The sequence below is a fragment of the Zalophus californianus genome, chromosome 1 (genome assembly GCF_009762305.2).
Source record: "Zalophus californianus isolate mZalCal1 chromosome 1, mZalCal1.pri.v2, whole genome shotgun sequence".
Taxonomy (NCBI): Eukaryota; Metazoa; Chordata; class Mammalia; order Carnivora; family Otariidae; genus Zalophus; species Zalophus californianus.
In genome coordinates, this window is record NC_045595.1 from 18,623,938 (window position 1) to 18,642,567 (window position 18,630).

Below are 18,630 nucleotides of genomic sequence, written 5' to 3' on the forward strand. Positions count from 1 at the left end.
TCAAATATTGGACTGGCCTTGCATCCTTGGAAGAAGTACCACTTGGTCATGGTCCTATAGAATTCTTTTTATTTGCTAAATTCTATTTGATAAAGATTTTATTTTTAAGTAATGTCTACACCCAGTGGGGCTCGAACTCACAAACCCGAGATTAAGAGTTGCATGCTCTACTGACTGAGCAAGCCAGGTACCCCTGATAATGTTTTGTTACAGATTTTTGTGTCTGTTCATGAGTGATACTGGTCTGTATCCTTACCCCCCTCTTTTTTTTTTGGTACTGTCTTTGTCTGATTTTGATATCAGGGTAATGCTACCTTCATGAAATGAATAGGGAGGGGCGCTTGGCTTGGCTGGCACAGTTTGTAGAACATGTGACTCTTGATCTCAAGGTCATGAGTTCAAGCCCCATGTGTGGCATAAGAGTTTACTTAAAATTAAAAAAATAAAAATAAAATGAATAGGGACGTGTTCCCCCTTCTACTTTCTGGGAAAGATTATATAGAATTAGAGTGAATTCTTCTTTATTGTATTTTATTTTATTTTTTAAAGATTTTATTTATTTGAGAGAGAGACACAGCGAGAGAGGAACACAAGCAGAGGGAGTGGGAGAGGGAGAAGCAGGCTTCCTGCCAAGCAGGGAGCCCGATGTGGGGCTCAATCCCAGGACCCTGGGCTCATGACCCAAGCCAAAGGCAGACGCTTAATGACTGAGCCACCCAGGCGCCCCTCTTCTTTAAATATTTGGTAGAATTTGGTAATGGAGACATCTGGGTCTGGAGGTTTCTTTTTGTGGGAGCTTTTATTTTTCATTTTATTTTATTTTTTTTAGATTTTATTCATAAGAGACAGAGAGAGAGGCAGAGGGAGAAGCAGGCTCCCTGCAGAGCAGGCAGCCTAACACAGGGCTTGATCCCAGCACCCTGGGATCATGACCTGAGCCGAAGGCAGACGCTTAACCCACTGAGCCACCGAGGCGCCCCTTTCTGGGAATTTTTAAATTACAAATGCAAATTCCTTAATAGTTTTCTTAATAGAAATTGTTTGTATGATATTGGGTGAATTGTGGTAGTTAGTATTTTTTTAAGGAATTGGTCTGTTTTGTTTTGATTTGTCAAATCTTTTTTTTTTTTCTTTTAAAGATTTTATTTATTTATTTGAGAGAGAGCAAGAGAGAGTGAGAGCATGAGCTGGGAGAGGAGCAGAGGGAGAGGGAGAAGCAGACCTCCCCACTGAGCAGGGACCTGACACGGAGCTCGATTCCGGGACCCTGGGATCATGACTCAAGCCAAAGGCAGACGCTTAACCTGCTGAGCCACCTAGGAGCCCCAGATCTTTTTTATTATCTTTTTTTTTTTTAAGTATCTCTCTGCCCAATGTGGGACTCGGACTCAGGACCCTGAGATCAAGAGTCACATGATCTACCAACTGATCTAGCCCCTCCTACTTACTATTTTTTTGGTATCTGTTGATCTATAGTGATATCCTGTTTGATTCCTGATATTGGTAATTTGTGTCTTCTCTCTTTTTTGTCAGTCTTACTAGAGATTTGTCAATTTTACTAATCTTTTCAAAGAATCAGGTTTTTTCCATTGATTTTTCTATTTTTTTTTTTTTTTTTAAGATTTTATTTGACAGAGAGAGACACAGCGAGAGAGGGAGCACAAGCAGGGGGAGTGGGAGAGGGAGAAGCAGGCTTCCCGCGGAGCAGGGAGCCCGATGTGGGGCTTGATCCTAGGACCCGGGGATCATGACCTGAGCCGAAGGCAGACGCTTAACGACTGAGCCACTCAGGCACCCCTCTATTTTTGTTTTTAATTTCATTGATTTCTGCTCTTTATTCTTTCTTTCCTTGTGCTTGCTTTTGGTTTATTCTGCCTTTTTTTTTAAAGGTTATTTTGGCGGAGGGGCGCCTGGGTGGCTCAGATGGTTAAGCGTCTGCCTTCGGCTCAGGTCATGATCGCAGGGTCCTGGGATCGAGCCCCACATCGGGCTCCCTGCTTGGCGGGAAGCCTGCTTCTCCCTCTCCCTCTGCCTCTCTCCCTGCTCCTGCTTTCTCTTCTCTCTGTATCTCTGTGTCTCAAATGAATAAATAAAATCCTTTAAAAAAAAAAAAGGTTATTTTGGCGGGAGCATAAGGTAATTGTTTTGAGACTTTTCCTTTTTTTCTGGTGGATTCAGTGCTATAAGTTCATCTCTAAACACTGCTTTAGCTGTGTTCCACAAATTTTAGCATACCCCACAAATTATTTTTATCTTCATTCAGTTCAGTATAATTTATTTCCATTGATATTTCCTCTCTGACCCAAGGATTATTTAGAAGTATGTTGCATAGTTTTTGAGTGTTTGGAGATTTTCCTAATTATCTTCCTGTTACTGATTTCTAGTTTGATTCCATTGTGGTTAGAGAACACATTTGGTGTTATTTAATTTCTTATAAGTTTTTCAGGGTTTTATTTATGGCTCCAGATATGGTTTATTTGGATACATGTTCCGTGGACATTTGAAAAGAATGTGTGTTCTGCTGTTGTCAGGTGGAGGGCTCTGTAAATGTTGGTTAGATCACATTGATTGATGGTATTTTTGAATTCTTTTGTATCCTTGCTAATTTTCTTTCTAGTTGCTCTCAATTGTTGAGAGTGTGGTGTTGAACTTTCCAAAACTAGAATTGTGGATTTATTTTTCCTTTTGGTTCCATCAGTTTTTGCCTCACAGATTTTATAGTTTTGTTGTTTGGTACGTGTACATTTAGGATTGTTATTTTTGGTAACTTGAGCCTTTTATCATTATATAATTTCCCTCTGTCTCTGGTAATTGTCTTTGCTCTGAAGTTTACTTTTTCTGATATTGATAGAGACTTTCTTACTTTCTCTTAATTAACGTGTGCATGTTATGTCTTTTTCTGTTCTTTTACTTTCCACCTATCCTTGTCATCTCGGTATTGTCATTTATTGATTGTCTTCTTTAAATTCAGTTTGAGATCTTCCTGGTTCTTGGTATGAGTGATTTTTTTTTTTTTTTTTGAGAGGGAAAGAAAGGGTGGGGGGTGGGGGGGTAGGGGGAGCAGAGGGAGAGGTAGAGAAGAATCCCAAGCAGGCTCCACACCTAGCACAGAGAGCCTGATGTGGGGCTCAGTCCCACAGCCCTGAGATCATGGCCTGAGCTAAAACCAAGAATCGGATGCCTAACCAACTGAGCCACCCAGGCACCCCTGATGAGTGATTTTTGATTGAAACCTGAACAATTTTGTATTTTGTTCTGAAACTCTGATTCTGTTTTACCTGGCTTTTTCTAATACTCTGGCAGGGGATGGGTGAGAGAGGTACTGCCTGATTACTGGGAAGTAGAGGTAGAAGTCCAGGTTCCTTACTCAGCCTTTTTTTTAATTGAAGTATAATTAACACACAATATTCTGTTAGTTTCAGGGGGACAACATAGTGATTCAGCAGTTCTATACATTCCTCTGTGCTCACCATGATAAGTGGAGAGTCACCATCTGTCACCAAATACTATTACAATATTATTAACTATATTCCCTATGCTGTACTTTTTATCTCCACAACTTACTTGTTTTATAACTGGTAGTTTGTACCTCTTTTTAAAAAAGATTTACTTATTTATTTGAGAGAGAGCAGTATGAGCCGGGGCGGGGGTGGGGGTGGGGATGGGGATGAGGCAGAGGGAGAAGGAGAGAAGCAGGCTTCCTGCTCAGGGCGGAGCCCCAGGTCGGGGCTTGGTCTCCGGACGCTGAGATCATGACCTGAGCTGAAATCAAAAGTTGGAGGCTTAAGCGCTGAGCCACCCAGGGGCCCCATGTTTGTACCTCTTAATCACCTTTATCTGTTTCACCCCTCCTCCCACCCACTTCCCTTCTGGCAGCCCTCAGTTTGTTCTGTTTTAAGAGTCGGATTTTTTTTTTGTTGTTTGTTTGCCCCACTCAGCCTTTTTTGACACCTGAAGGCTCGTGAAGTGTTTGTTAACTGCTGGGTAGGGGTGGGAATTCTCCTTCCCTCTTTACCATTGAGCAGTGGTAACCGTTCTGACACTAGTTCTTCTCTGACACCAGCACCGCAGGTAGTGAGAGATTCTCCTTGTTACTCTTCGGATGGGCCTAGAAATCTAGGTCTGGTTTCCGCTGACACTGAGGGACTAGGGGAGTAGGGCCAGGTGGTGCATTGTTCCTGGCCAGTGGGGGTAAAAGTCCCAGCTCCCTACTTGGCCGCCTCTGATACCACCCCAGTGGGGATGTTAGAGAGCCTTGTTACAGCCTCAGGAGGGTGGAAGTCTAAGGCTCTCCCTTTGGCCTTTGGGTGGGAGTGGGGCCATAGTTTTTTCTGTGGTGTTTGGCTAGAATAGAGCTGTTATTGTCTAAATGTTTTCTATCTTGCTATGCTACCCCCTTCCTGCTCCTTTGGCTAAAGAGAGCAGACTTTTGTTGGGACTCTCTTTTGTGTCACGTGTTGGCATTTCTGGGTTGCCAGCATCTTCAGCTCCAAATCTGGGATGTTTGAGTGAAAAAGAAAACCCAGGGAACTCACCACTGTGTCTTTCCTTGAGTGAGGTGCCTCACTGGTCTGCCTTCTCTTGACTTTTTAGAGTCTTGTGTTTATATATGATGTCTAGGATTTTTTGTTGTGTTTAGTGGGAAACTAGGGGAAAATACGTCTACCTCATCTTCTTAGATGTGGAAGTCCAGTTTTTTTCTTTTATGCTTTATTTTTTTTATGTCTTGTTAAATGAAATCCTTTCTTATCCTGACCTACTATATTCTTTTTTTTGTTTTTTTAAGATTTTATTTATTTATTTGACAGAGAGAGACACAGCAAGAGAGGGAACACAAGCAGGGGGAGTGGAAGAGGGAGAAGCAGGCTTCCTGCTGAGCAGGGAGCCCGATGCGGGGCTCGATCCCAGGACCGAGCCGAAGGCAGACGCTTAATGACTGAGCCATCCAGGCGCCCCCCCTTCTATATTCTAAAATTTTGGGGCACCTGGGTGGCTCAGTCAGTTAAGCATCTGCCCTCAGCTCAGGTCGTGATCCCAGGATCCTGGGATTGAGCCCTGCATCAGCTCCTTGGTCAGCAGGGGGCCTGCTTCTCCCTCTGCCTCTGCCACTCCCCCTGCTTGTGCTCTCTATCTCTTTGTGTCAAATAAATAAGTAAAATCTTAAAAAATAACTAGGGCTAGGTATAACTGCTGTTTATAAAGTTATTTTCATAGAAAAATACTTACAAATCGGGGGCACCTGGGTGGCTCAATTTAGCTAAGCCTCTGCCTTCGGCTCAGGTCATGATCTCAGGTCCTGGGATCTAGCTCCACATCCGACTCCCTGCTCAGCGGGGAGCCCTGCTTCTCCCTCTGCCTGCCGCTCCCCCTGCTTGTGTGCTCTCTCTCTCTCTCACGCAAATAAATAAAAATCTTAAAAAAAAATTTAAAGTTCTGCTTTTTACATTTGTATATCTAATTCACCTGGGTTTTATCTTATTTATGATGGAGAAGTGAGGGAGGACCCTATTTGTACTTGATTTTCTTCATAGATGGCCACTGGTCCTGGTGCCTTTGAACAGCTCCTTTGCAAGCTGATTTTGGGCTCTCCCTCTGGTTCCACAGTCCACTTCTACTCTGCTGCTATAATGCTGCTTTAAATATGTAGCTTTATGATAAGTCTTTGTTTGGTAAGCTAGGACTCCCAGCCTTCAAAATTATTTTACTTGGGTTTTAGCTGTCTCATGAATTTTAGTTCAAAAACAACATAGAGGGCGCCTGGGTGGCTCAGTTGGTTAAGCGACTGCCTTCGGCTCAGGTCATGATCCTGGAGTCCTGGGATCGAGTCCCACATCGGGCTTCCTGCTCAGCAGGGAGTCTGCTTCTCCCTCTGACCCTCTTCCCTCTCGTGCTCTCTATCTCTCATTCTCTCTCTCTCAAATAAATAAATAAAATCTTTAAAAAAAAAAAAAACAACATAGGAACAGGAATGGCAAAATCAATAGCAAAAAAAAAAAAAACCCAACCGTGTTGGAATTGGCTTGGATTTGCATTGACTTTACAGTATACTGCCCACTTCAGTGACCTGGTTTTTTTTTTAGCAATATTATTTATTTTGCATTACCCCAGTCAAAAAAATACCATGTAGCCCCTCAGCAGCTTGGCTCAGGGCAGGGCTTGCTTCTTTTCTAGAATGGGAAATTGCTCTGGTCACCTTGAGGACACCCAGCAAGTCCCACAATACATCTGTGTGGCTCTCAGCCTCAGGGCAGGCGTTCTGAGCTGCCTGCACTGAAGCCAGTCAGGAGTATGAGGGACAATGTGCAGGATTCTAATCTCTTTTTGGGGGTGGGGAGCAAGAGAGGCCAAATAAGTTGTGTTCACTGGCACTGAGTTTGCAAATACGGGTTTCATAAACAGGTCCTACGATTAGTGCTTGGGTGTGAGGAGTGAGCAGTTGCTGAACTTGTCTTTGCAAATACTTGGTTTTTTAGTCTCTTCAACAGCATTTTTGTTGTTGTTGTTTTGCGGGGGAGAGGCAGAGGGAGAAGGAGAAAGAATCTTAAGCAGGCTCCATGCCCAGCGTGGAGCCAGATGCAGGGCTTGATCTCACAACCCTGAGATCATGACCTGTGCCAAAATCAAAAGTTGAACACTTAACGGTGCTTAACCAAACCACCCAGGTGCCCCAAGAGCATTGTTTTAAGACTTCATAATTGTTACATTATCCACATTGCTTGGTCTCTATATATACAAAAAAAATTTTTCCCCCTGAAACATTTCAAAGTGAATTACAGAGATTTTTGATACTTCAGCCCTAAATCCTTCAAAATTAAAGACAGTCTTTTATAGAACCACACTACTATCATCTCACCTAAGAAAATTCACAAATCCAATCTCCAGCCCAGAGACAGAATTCCCCAATTACTCCTTTTGGAGCTGGGGTTATGTGTTTTTTGTTTCTTGAAGTTTTTTAATTTTTAATTTTTTGTTTTAAGTAAATCCAGATCCAGTCAAGATGCACACACTACCTCTGGTTGCTGTTTCTAAATCTAGAACAGCCCGCTTGTGTTTAGGGGTGTCAGTATTTGGACAAACCAGGCCAGTTATCTTGTAGAAGGTCCCATATTCTAGATTTGTCTGATTGTGTCTTCATGACTCCTGTGTTTGCTATAACTGGGAGTTAGGTCTAGAGCAGCACTGCCCAACAGCAATATAATGTGAGCCACGCATGTGATTTAATATTTTCTGGTAGCCACGTGAAAAAATAAAAATAAGGAATTAATTTTGGTAATGTATTTTATTTAACGCATTTCTTTGTCATTTATTAATGTAGTTATTTACTTAACATTTTATTTAATAATATATTTTATATCCAAAATAATATTTCAATATGTAATCAGTATTTTAAAAGTTTTTTTTAATTTTTTTATTTAAAGATTTTATTTATTTGAGAGAGAGAGAATGAGAGATAGAGAGCACGAGAGGGAAGAGGGTCAGAGGGAGAAGCAGACTCCCTGCTGAGCAGGGAGCCCGCTGTGGGACTCAATCCCGGGACTCCAGGATCATGACCTGAGCCGAAGGCAGTCGCTTAACCAACTGAGCCACCCAGGCGCCCAGTATTTTAAAAGTATTAAGGAAACATCTTACATTCCTTTTTTATGCTAACTTTTCAAAAATTCAGTGTGTATTTTGCCCTTAATGGGCCAGCCACATTTCCAGTGCTCAATGGCCACATGTAGCTGGTCCCTCTGTACTGGACAGCACAGGGTGAGACTTGATGCACCTCAGGGTAAATGTTTTTGTTAACCTTAGGGGGTAGTAACTGCCGTGTACAACTTGGAAACCATGGGGTCGGCTAAAGTCTGAGTCTACTGTCTTTTTTTTCAGGCCCTGGGATGGAGCAGGTGTGCAGAGGGTGAAGACCCAGCTCTGGGACCAAGTCACTTGCCTCCTTTCTTAGTGAGACTGTCGGCTTGAGCAGACCCAGGCCGGGATGAGGATGTCTGCGGGCCTTTCGCTGCTGCTCCCCCTCTGGGGGAAGACCTTTCTGCTTCTGCTTTCTGTGGCCGTGGCTCACTCCCATTGGCCTTCAGAGGCCGGCAGGGACTGGGAGAACCAGCTCGAGGCGTCCATGCACTCAGTGCTCTCAGACCTTCACGAGGCTGTTCCCACAGTGGTGGGCATTCCTGATGGCATGGCTGTCGTTGGGCGCTCATTTCGAGTGACCATTCCAACGGATTTAATTGCCTCCAATGGAGAACTCATCAAGGTGAGACTGGATATAAAGCTTATGTGAATGGGGAAGAATTCTCATCTGCATTTTGGTTTTAGTTGTTGTTTGTTTGTTTTTGTTTTTTTCGCTTTCCATTCTAAGTTCCAGCAGTTCTGAGCTCACTTCTTCCAGGACCTGTGCAGTTACCATAAGAGAGGGACAACCACTGATACTTACAAGAGGGTCCCCAGATATCTCCGGATAGCATCTAAACTTTTATTCTTGCTCCTGTTTTTAAAGGTGTTACCATTAAAAAGCCTTTACATCTGTGGTTTGGAAACTTTCATGGTCATCGGGTTAAGTCTGATGGAAGGGCTTATGTGTAGAAAAAGGTCTTCTTTCATTAACCATGGTATTAAACCCAAGAAATATAGAACTTTGAGATGATTTGAACCTATTTTTATAAAATAAGGTGTAAGTAAATATAGGAGTTTTGCTTTCATTTGGTGTTGTATGTTTACTAATGTATTTGATCACTTAAGAACCGGTATTAGTATGCAGACTTCAGCCTTGCCCCATCTTCTTTGGGGAAGCAATCCAGAGAACAAGGGGACCTGAGACCCATGTGACAGAAGAATGTCTTGGCTGGCCCGAGATGGAAATCAGGTGAATAGGAAGCTTTTGTGTCAAGAAGCACCATCCCTTTGTCTGGGGTTGTGGGTCCTTGGAATTTCCCCTGGATCCTGAGTGCGTTTGCACGGTGGCCACATGATGGGTAGGGTGTACCCCTTAAGTTATGAACATCTCTTAGAGCAGAGGTCAACTCTTTCTCTTAGAGGGCCAGATAGTAAATATTTTAAGCTTTGCAGGCCATGTGGTTTCTATTGCAACTCCTCAACCCTGCCAGTATAGTACAAAAGTAGCCATAGATAATGTGTAAATGAATGGGCATGAGCATGTTCCAATAAAACTTTACTTATGAACACTAAAACTAAAATTTGAATTTCATATAATTTTCACATGTCAAAAGATCTTTTTTTGATTTTTTTTCTCTCAATCATTTGAAAATGCAAAAACCATATTAAGCTCATAGGCCATACAAAAACAGGTGGTAGGCCACATTGGGCTCTTGGCCATAGTTGTCCTATAGCATTCTTCCCCTAGAAGTGTGGCTTCAGAATGAACTAAAAATATCCCAAGATTTGTACTTTGTGATGGTAGTTTTTATATCTCTTTTGCCTTTAGACTTCTGCAAACACATAGTGTTCTGGTTATCTATTGGTGTGTTTAAACCACCAAAAGTTAGTGGTTTAAAACTCCCAGTTTGTTTTGCTCAGTTTTGTGGCCGGGAATTCAGGGAGTCAGAGCTCACCTGGAAACCTCATTTCTGCTTCACATGGCACTAGCTAGAGTGGCTCATATGGGGCTGGAGGGTCAACTTCTAAGATGGCTCATTCATGGCTGACAAGCTGGTTCTGCCTGTTGACAGGGAGCTTAGCCAGGGCTATTGGTCAGGGTCCTTGGTTCCTCTCCACGTAGACCTTTCCCTGGGCTGCTTGGATTTCCTCACAGCACAATTAGCTGGATTCCAAGAAACAGGAAGTGGAAGCTGCCAATCTCTTAAGGCCTGGCTTGGTAACTTGTATAACAACACTTCATTGTACTTATTCGTCAAAGCACACACAGCCTCTGGTGGGTTATTACCAACTTTCTCCTCTCTGACCCACAAGCCCCAGGCATCTAGATTAGACATGGTCACAAATGCTGTGCCACTCTTCCCACTGAGAGGCAGATCTATGCTGCTTTCCCTTGAATGTGGGCGAACCCACTCCTTACCTGCACCTTCCCTGTGCTCCCTTCATTTTCCCTGCTGGCCCCCTTCTCTTTAGGTCATGGCTTGTTCTCAGGGTGGCCTTCCGATCTCAGAGGCGGTCATTACTCTAAAGATCCTGGCTTAGTTCCACAGAGCTTTTTTAGTTTGTAGAAGTTTTCCATGTCATCTTCATAATGCCCCAGCAAGCCAGAGGCTAGTCTGACCATTAGAAAAAGAAGAGTGGCAGTTTTGGAGGTACAGTTCTTGTCCACCTTCAAATTTGATCTTCTGAATAGCCAAACCTGTAGTGGTTGCCCTTGTTCCAGTTGTCACTGGAATGTTTTACATGGATTAGTTTTGACGAGAGGTGCCTTGAATCAGTTCAGCAAGCAGTATTTGCTGTATCCGGCAGAGAAATATTTAACAGGCTTATTCACCAGGGGAGTAAAGAGATTTTACTGGGAAAACAGGATTTTATCTGAGCACATTTATCTGTAGAAAGCAGACCATTTAGTAGCTGATCAGCCTGTAGAAAAACAGATGAAAATGTGTGACTCTTTGTTCCAGACAGTCTTACCATCAGGGTTGTGTGGGGTGGGAAATCAGATCAGAAAGCATGACTTCATCTCTGGACCTTTGGTTTCCCTATATGTGAAACATGATTAATAAATATTTATATAAAGTCTTTTTTTTATTTTCTCATTATAATAATGATATATAAATATGTGTTGTAGAAAAGGGTGAAAGAAAAATCTCTTGTGGTTCCTACCACTCAGAGTGAACTCTTCTATCATTTTCTGTGTTCATAAGGAGGTGTCCATATCATACACACACAGACTCTTAGACTTGGAATCATACTGGCCATATTTTTTTTTTCATTTTTAAAATTTTAATTTTGTTATTTATTTAAAATCAATTGATATATTGTATATTATTAGTTTCAGATGTAGAGGTCAGTGATTCATCAGTCTTATAGTACCCAGTGCTCATTACATCCTGTGCCCTCCTTAATGTCCATCGCCCAGTTACCCCATCCCCTCACCCAACTCCCCTCCAGCAACCCTCAGTTTGTTTTCTGTAGTTAAGAGTCTCTTATGGTTTTCTCCCTCTCTGATTTCATCTTATTTTATTTTTCCTTCCCTTCTCTTATGTTCATCTGTTTTGTTTCTTAAATTCTACGGAAGATGAGTGAAATCATACGGTATTTGTGTTTCTCTGACTGACTTATTTCACTTAACATAATACTCTCTAGTGGAAAATGGCAAGATTTCATTGTTTTTGATGGCCGAGTAATATTCCATTTGTATTTGTAGCACATTTTCTTCATCCATTCATCTGTTGATGGACATCTGGGCTCTTTCCACATTTTGGCTGTTGTGGACATTGCTGCTATAAACATTAGGGTGCATGTGCCCCTTTGAATCTGTGTACCCTTTGGATAAATACCTAGCAGTGCAATTGCTGGGTTGTAGGGTAATTTTTTTTTTTAACGTTTATTTAGAGTCTGGGGTGCTTGGGGGCTCAGTTGGTTAAGCATCTGACTCTTGATTTATTTATTTATTTATTTATTTATTTATTTATTTTTTATTTATTTGAGAGAGAGAGAGAAGGAGAGATAGAGAGCACAAGAGGGAAGAGGGTCAGAGGGAGAAGCAGACTCCCCGCTGAGCGGGGAGCCCGATGCGGGACTCGATCCCGGGACTCCAGGATCATGACCTGAGCCGGAGGCAGTCGCTTAACCAACTGAGCCACCCAGGCGCCCCTGACTCTTGATTTAGCTCAGGGTTGTGAGCCTACATTGGGCTCCGTGCTCAGCAGGGAAGGGAGTCTTGCTTTTCTCCCTTAGCCTCTCCTGCTGCTGGTGTGCACATGTGTGCATGCTCTCTCTCTCTCTCTCTCTCTCTCAAATAAATCTTAAAAAAGATTTATTTATCGGGGTGTCTGGGTGGCTCATTCGGTTGAGTGTTGTTGATTCCGGCTCAGGTTCTGGTCTCCAGTGTGGGAGAGCCTCACATCAGGCTGCATGCTGGGCGAGGAGTCTGCTTGGGGATTCTCTCCCTCTTCCCCTCCCCCAGCTCACGCTTGCACTCTCTCAGATAAATACATCTTAAAAAAAATATTTATCTGAGAGAGAGAGAGAGCAGGGGGTGGGTAGGGCAGAGGGAGAAAGAGAATCTCAAGCCGACACCCTGCTAAGCACGTAGCTGATACAGGGCCTGATCCCATGATCCTGAGATCATGACCTGAGCCGAAATCAAGAGCTGGAGTCTTAACCAACTGAGCCACCCAGGTGCCCCCATACTGGACATATTTTTAAACCTACTTTTTTTTTTTTTTTTGAAGATTTATTTATTTCAGAGAGAGCAGGGGCAGAGGAAGAGGGAGAGAGAATTGCAAGCAAACTCCCTGCTGACTGCAGAGCCTGACACGGGGCTCAGTCTCACAACCCTGAGATCATGACCTGACCAAAACCAAGTCAGATGCTCAACCGACTGAGCCACCTAAGGCACCCCTAAACCTACCTTTTTTTATTCACTGTAGCTTGATTTTTTTTTTCCCTCATGGTCGTTAAGTATTCTTTGGGAATGTGACTTTTAGTGACTTGCCTGATATTCTTATGTATGTGAGGAATATTTCAGATCTTGCTCCCAAGGAGCGTTGTTGAGGTGACTTCCAAATGGTGTCCATCACTACTACCATCATCCAAGCTACCACTTATTTGCCTCTTCCCAGGCTGCCTCCCTCCCCTCAGTCTGTTTTCCACACTGAGGCAAGAGTTGTCCTTATCTTGGTAAAGCTTAAATCTGCTAACACCTGCCTTCCCCCAACCATTACTGAGTTGCACTTAGGATCAAGGCCCATGTGATCTGGCCTCTGGCCTCCTCTGTCTCCTCTTTCCCTTTGCATGTCATGTCCCAGCCACACTGGCCTCTTTCTTGCCCCATGGACATGCCAAGCTCAGGGTCTACCCTGGCCTCTGACACACACTTTCTTCTGTTGTCCGGGGTCCTGTCACCTGTTTCAGGCTCATCTTGAGTCCTTTCCTTCCACCCTGATAAAAGCAGCTTTCCCACAAAACCCTTATGTTATCTTCTTAGCAAATTTCTGTACTTGAAATTCTTGGTTTTTGTTAGTCTGCATGTTTGACTCCCATCACATAGTAGCTCCTCAGATGTTTATGGGCTGGCAGAGGGAATGAGGACCCCTTCAGGACCCCTGTAAACTTGCTTTGGATTGTCAAAGCCTGTGAGACTAAGCTTGTCCGAGTCTCATGTGGGGTTCCCAGGTGAGGGTTGGTCTTCTAACCATTTTGGACGTGGTCGAGTTACCTAATGAGGATTCACAAGGAGAGCAGGGTCCTGTCCTGAGATTGAATGAGATTTGATAGTGTGGTTGTGCTTCTTGCTGTGACTGGTCAGGGGATGTGCATGGGGGTTGGTGATGGACTAAGTCAGTATTTGCCACAGACTAAGCAGTCGTAATAGTCTATTGAAGGGATCGAAAAGTAAGTCTCATTCTAAGTGAGCTGCCCTGGCCACGTGCCCAAGCCTTGTTTGACCTGTGTGCATCGAACCCTGGTTATGCTATTTCAGGAGGTTGTGGCAACTCGGGGGGTCACAGTGGCAGAGGGTGTATTGCTTTGCATCAGCCAAATGTGCCCATCAGGTAGCATCAGCTTCCCAAAGCAAGGGCTTCCCTGTACTTTACACACCAGGCCGCAAGGAAATAAAAGAAGAGGGGACTCACCTGCCTGGAGGAGGTAGCCCTGAGGTCCTAGACTCTCTGCTCTGCCTCATGTCTGACACCCTTTTGTGTCCAGGCAGCCCTTGTTCAGTTTCAGCTTGCCCAGCACCTCTTGCTTCTCCTACTGTTCTCTGGCTCTGCCTCGAGAATCGATTTGCTGTTATCGACCCCAGCTTAATTCCCAGATGGATTCCATTGACCTGATGGTGCCAGCAGGGGCTGTGGGATACCTCCAGGTCCAGGGGCCAGCATGACCTTCTGGAGAGACTTGTGCCTCAGGACTCTGTTCTCTCCTGTGGCCTTAGGATACTCTAAAGCAGGTGGTGCTTGCATGTTCTCCCTTGGACCAGACTGGATACCTGTATGCAAAGCTCACCCCAGGTCAGCTGTCCTTTGCTCTCACAGATGCCTTTAGACCCTAGAGCACCCTTCCTCCTTGTCAGGGTTTGTGGGGATGGGTCCCACAGAAGCCAGCTTGGCCTTCGTTGGCTAGATCATTGGCTGTCCCAAGTTGGCCACCGTTGACTCTTGCCTCCCTCAGGAGTGGCTCCAGCTCCCTGCAGGTGCCTCTTCTCTGACTTGAGTGAGCGAGGGACTGGCTGAGGAAAGTGATTACGTGCCTGGAGACGTTCTTACCCCTCCTTTCTAGGGTGGTCAGGAGAGACATCATTGCATCTCATGAAGTGATTGGCTTCCCCTTCAGATGTCTCATTTGGGTAGAGCCGCAGGGTTGGCTTTTCATTCCCGCTTCCCCTTATCCTCCTAGCCTGGAGACAATGTGGACTTTCCCTCAGCCCAAGATGTCGGCAGACTGGGAGCAGCCCTTCCTGGGACTGTGCTCTCAGCTGCTGGCGTGGGCCCCCAATTGTTCCCCCGAGAACAATGGGTACTCTTTTTGGCCAGGAAGGGGAACTCATGAAAGGACTGTTTCTTTGGATGCTTTGAGAGCTCTGTGGCGTCCCCGCCTGCATGAGATGAACTGCAGTTTCTTCCTGCCTCAAGTGGGTGTTCCCTGGCTCTGAATGGAGCCCTTGTGAACATAGCACACCGGGAAATGCGGGTTGGCGAGGGAAGGCATCTTGGGGGTGGGTTGTAAGAATGACATTTGCCCAGACACATCAACTCAAATACTTACTGAAGTGTAGACTTTACTTCTGTGTTTAAAAAAAAGAAAGAAAGAAAAGAAAATTTACTGACAAGGGCTGAAAGAACATCACAAAGTAAAAATAGATGACGGGTTTGAGGGACTGACTGATTCTGAGAATTTTATTAATGGCTGTAACTATGCTAAGCTGTCCCTTTTGGGGGAAAAAAGATTAATTTTTGTTTTTAGATGAGAACAGTTAACATCAGGTAAAATGCTTCATAACTCAGGGATGCCTGGGTGGCTCAGTCGGTTAAGTGGCTGCCTTTGGCTCAGGTCATGATCCTGGAGTCCCGGGATCGAGTCCCACATTGGGCTCCCTGCTTGGCAGGGAACCTGCTTCTCCCTCTGCCTGCTGCTCTCCTGCTTGTGCTCTCTCTCTGACAAATGAATAAATAAAATCTTTAAAAAAAATGCTTCATAACTCAGACCTGAAGGGCACTGGCTGGACTGGACAAGTTGCGTTCAGCATGTGATCCTGTGGCCTTGGCCTTAATGGCAAGGTTTGAGGCTTGTGTTGGTTTGAGGCTTGCAGGTCCACCAAAGATTGTCTCTCGTGGGTGTGGCTCTGCTTTACTCGGCAAAGCAAAGCCCCCTCATACCAACTTCCACCATCGTTCCTCATCTTACATGGGGACAAAGTTTTGGCTCTTTGGTCTCAAGCCAGAGGTTCTTCCTGTTGACTTGTACCATCTCCCTGCAGCCCAGTCATGTAACTGTGTGCATCACTTACAGAAGCTGAGCTTGGCCAAAGAGTAGATTTGTCTCATTGTCATAGTCCAGGGCCCAGATACAGGATCACCCTGATGTATCATGGGGGCCTCTGAAACTTGACTGGAGGCTCAGACTCCATCAGAGGGACAATTTCCTATCTTCCTAGGCAGAGGAGACCACATAGTAGGCCTGCGCAGAGGATGCCTTGATCACTTCATGTGTCAGTGCCTCTAGGGTGTTGTGTATGGTACCCAGCCATAGATGGCTCCAGGTTGGCCCAGCTTTGCAGCTTGGCTGAGGAGTGGGGAGCTGAAGGGTCAAGGGCCAGTAACCGGGTCTGAGGGATGACAAGGACTTTGCCAGGGAAGGCTGCTAGAGGCCTAAGCAGTGGGGTATCCTAGGGCAGCAGTCTGTGCCACTTTGAAATGGACCACTGAGGGGCATCTGGGTGACCTAGCTGGTCAGTGGTTGACTCTTGATTTTGGCTCACGTCATGATCTCAGTGTCATGGGATTGAGTCCTGTGATAGACTCCGTACTCAGTGTGGAATCTGTCCTCCCATTTTTTTTAATTGGATTCTTTGTTTTTTGGGTGTTGAGTTGTATAAGTTCTTTATATATTTTGGATACTAACCCTTGAATGGATATGTCATTTGCAAATATCTTCTCCCATTCAGTAGGTTGCTTTTTAGTTTTATTGATTGTTGCCTTCATTGTGTAGAAACTTTTTATTTTGATTATAGTCCCAATAGTTTATTTTTGCTTTTGTTTCCCTTGTCTCAGGAGACCTACCTAGAAAAATGTAGCTATGGCCAATGTCATAAATTACTGCCTGTGCTCTCTTCGAGGATTTTTATGGTTTCAGGTCTCATATTTAGGCCTTTAATCCATTTTGAGTTTATTTTTGTGTATGGTATAAGAAAGTGGTATAATTTCATTCTTTTGCATATAGCCGACCAGTTTTCCTAACACCATTTGTTGAAGAGGCTGTCTTTTTTCCATTGGATATTCTTTCTTTCTGTGTCGAAGATTAATTGACCATATAACTGTGGGTTAACTTCTGGGTTTTCTGTTCTGTTCCATTGATCTGTATGTTTGTGCCCGCACCATACTGTTTTGATTACTACAGCTTTGTAATATAACTTGAAGACTAGAATTGTGATACCTCCAGTTTTGTTTCTCTTTTTCAAGGTTGCTTTGGCAATTCAGGGTCTTGTGTGGTTCCATACACATTTGAGGATTGTTTGTTCTAATTCTGTGGAAAATGCTGTTGGTATTTTGATAGGGATTGCATTAAATCTGTAGATTGCTTTTGTTGGTAGTATAGAGATTTTAACCATATTTATTCTTCCAATCCGTGAGCATGGACTGTCCTTCCATTTCTTTGTGTTGTCTTCAATTTCTTTCATCAGTGTTTCTTTTTTTTTTTAAGATTTTATTTATTCGAGAGAGAGAGATCACGAGCACGAGAGAGATCACAAGGGTAGAGGGAGAAGCAGACTCCCCACGGAGCAGGGAGCCCAATGCTGGACTCGATCCCAGGACCCCGGGATTACGACCTGAGCCAAAGGCAGATGCTTAACCAACTGAGCCATCCAGGCACCCTCATCAGTGTGTTTTCTAATTTTCAGAGTACAGGTCTTTCACTTCTTTGGTGAAGTTTATTCCTAGATATTTTATTATTTTTGGTACAATTCTAAGTGGGATTGTTTTTCTTAATTTCTCTTTCTGCTGCTTCATTTTTTTTAAATTTTTTTTTATGTTAATCACCATACATTACATCATTAGTTCTTGATGTAGTGTTCCATGATTGTTTGTGCATAACACCCAGTGCTCCACGCAGAATGTGCCCTCTTTAATACCCATCACCAGGCTAACCCATCCCCCTACCCTCCTCCCCTCTAGAACCCTCAGTTTGTTTTTCAGAGTCCGTCATTTCTCATGGTTCGTCTCCCCCTCTGACTTACTCCCCTTCATGCTTCCCCTCCTGCTTCTTCTTCTTTTTCTTTTTTCTTAACATATGTTGCATTATTTGTTTCAGAACTGCTGCTTCATTATTATTAGTGTATAGGAATGCAACAGATATCTGTACATTGATTTTGTATCCTGCGACTTTACTGAATTCATTTATCAGTTCTAGTAGTTTTTTGGTGGAGTCTTTTCTATATATAGTATCATGTCATCTGCAATAGTGAAAATTTTACTTCTTCCTAATTTGGATGCTCATTTTTGTTGTTGTTGTCTAATTGCTATGGCTAGGACTTCTAGTACTATGTTGAGTGAAAGTGATGAGAGTGTCATCTTTGTCTTGTTCCTGACCTTAGGGGGCAAAACTCGTTTTTCCCCATTGACTATGATGTTAGCTGTGGGTTTTTCATATAGGGCCTTTATTGTGTTGAGGTATGTTCCCTCTAGACCTACTTTTTTGAGGGTTTTTATCATGAATGTATGTTGTACTTTGTCGAGTGCTTTTTCTGCATCTGTTGAAATGATCATATGATTTTTATCCTTTCTTTTATTGACGTGACATATCACATTGATTATTTGCTAATATTGAACCACCTTTGCATCCCAGGAACAAATCCCATTTGATCATGGTAAACGATTTTTTTAATGTATTATTGGATTCAGTTGGCTAGTATTTTGTTCAGAATTTTTGCATCTGTGTTCATCAGAGATATTGGCCTGTAGTTCTCTTTTTTTGTGGTGGCTTTATCTGGTTTTGGTATTGGAAACTTGCGTTTTGATGAAGGGTTAGGTACTGGAAGTTCCTCTGCCCATTTGCTCTCTCTCAAGGCTTAGAAGGATACTGAGTTGGGATGAGACATATTGCTTGTGTTGTATGGTGTTTGGAACAGATGATGTATCTTTATCAAACCGGTGTTTGACGTTCTACTGTGTGTGAGAGAGGGCAGCAGTGAGGCAGTTGGAGAGAATGCCCCAGAACTGAACAAGGAGTCGGTTACTAGTTATCTGCTAATATAGACTAAAGAGTGACCAAAACCTTCACACTTGGCAGTTC

At 43.6% G+C, this 18,630-nt stretch overlaps 1 protein-coding gene across 4 annotated transcripts in view; it reads left to right on the plus strand.

Moving 5' to 3' along the window:
• Positions 1-18,630, plus strand: part of DAG1 (dystroglycan 1) — a 71,196-nt gene that overhangs the window by 43,122 nt on the left and 9,444 nt on the right. For 3 of the 4 annotated variants that reach the window (XM_027585091.2, XM_027585090.2, XM_027585092.2), the window contains exon 2: positions 7,870-8,251. In XM_027585091.2, coding sequence (XP_027440892.1) covers positions 7,976-8,251 — 276 coding nt within the window. In that variant the 5' untranslated portion in view covers positions 7,870-7,975. Of the gene's footprint in view, positions 1-7,869; positions 8,252-8,736; positions 8,861-18,630 lie in introns of those variants that run through there. The other variant, XM_027585093.2, reaches the window with a different exon arrangement.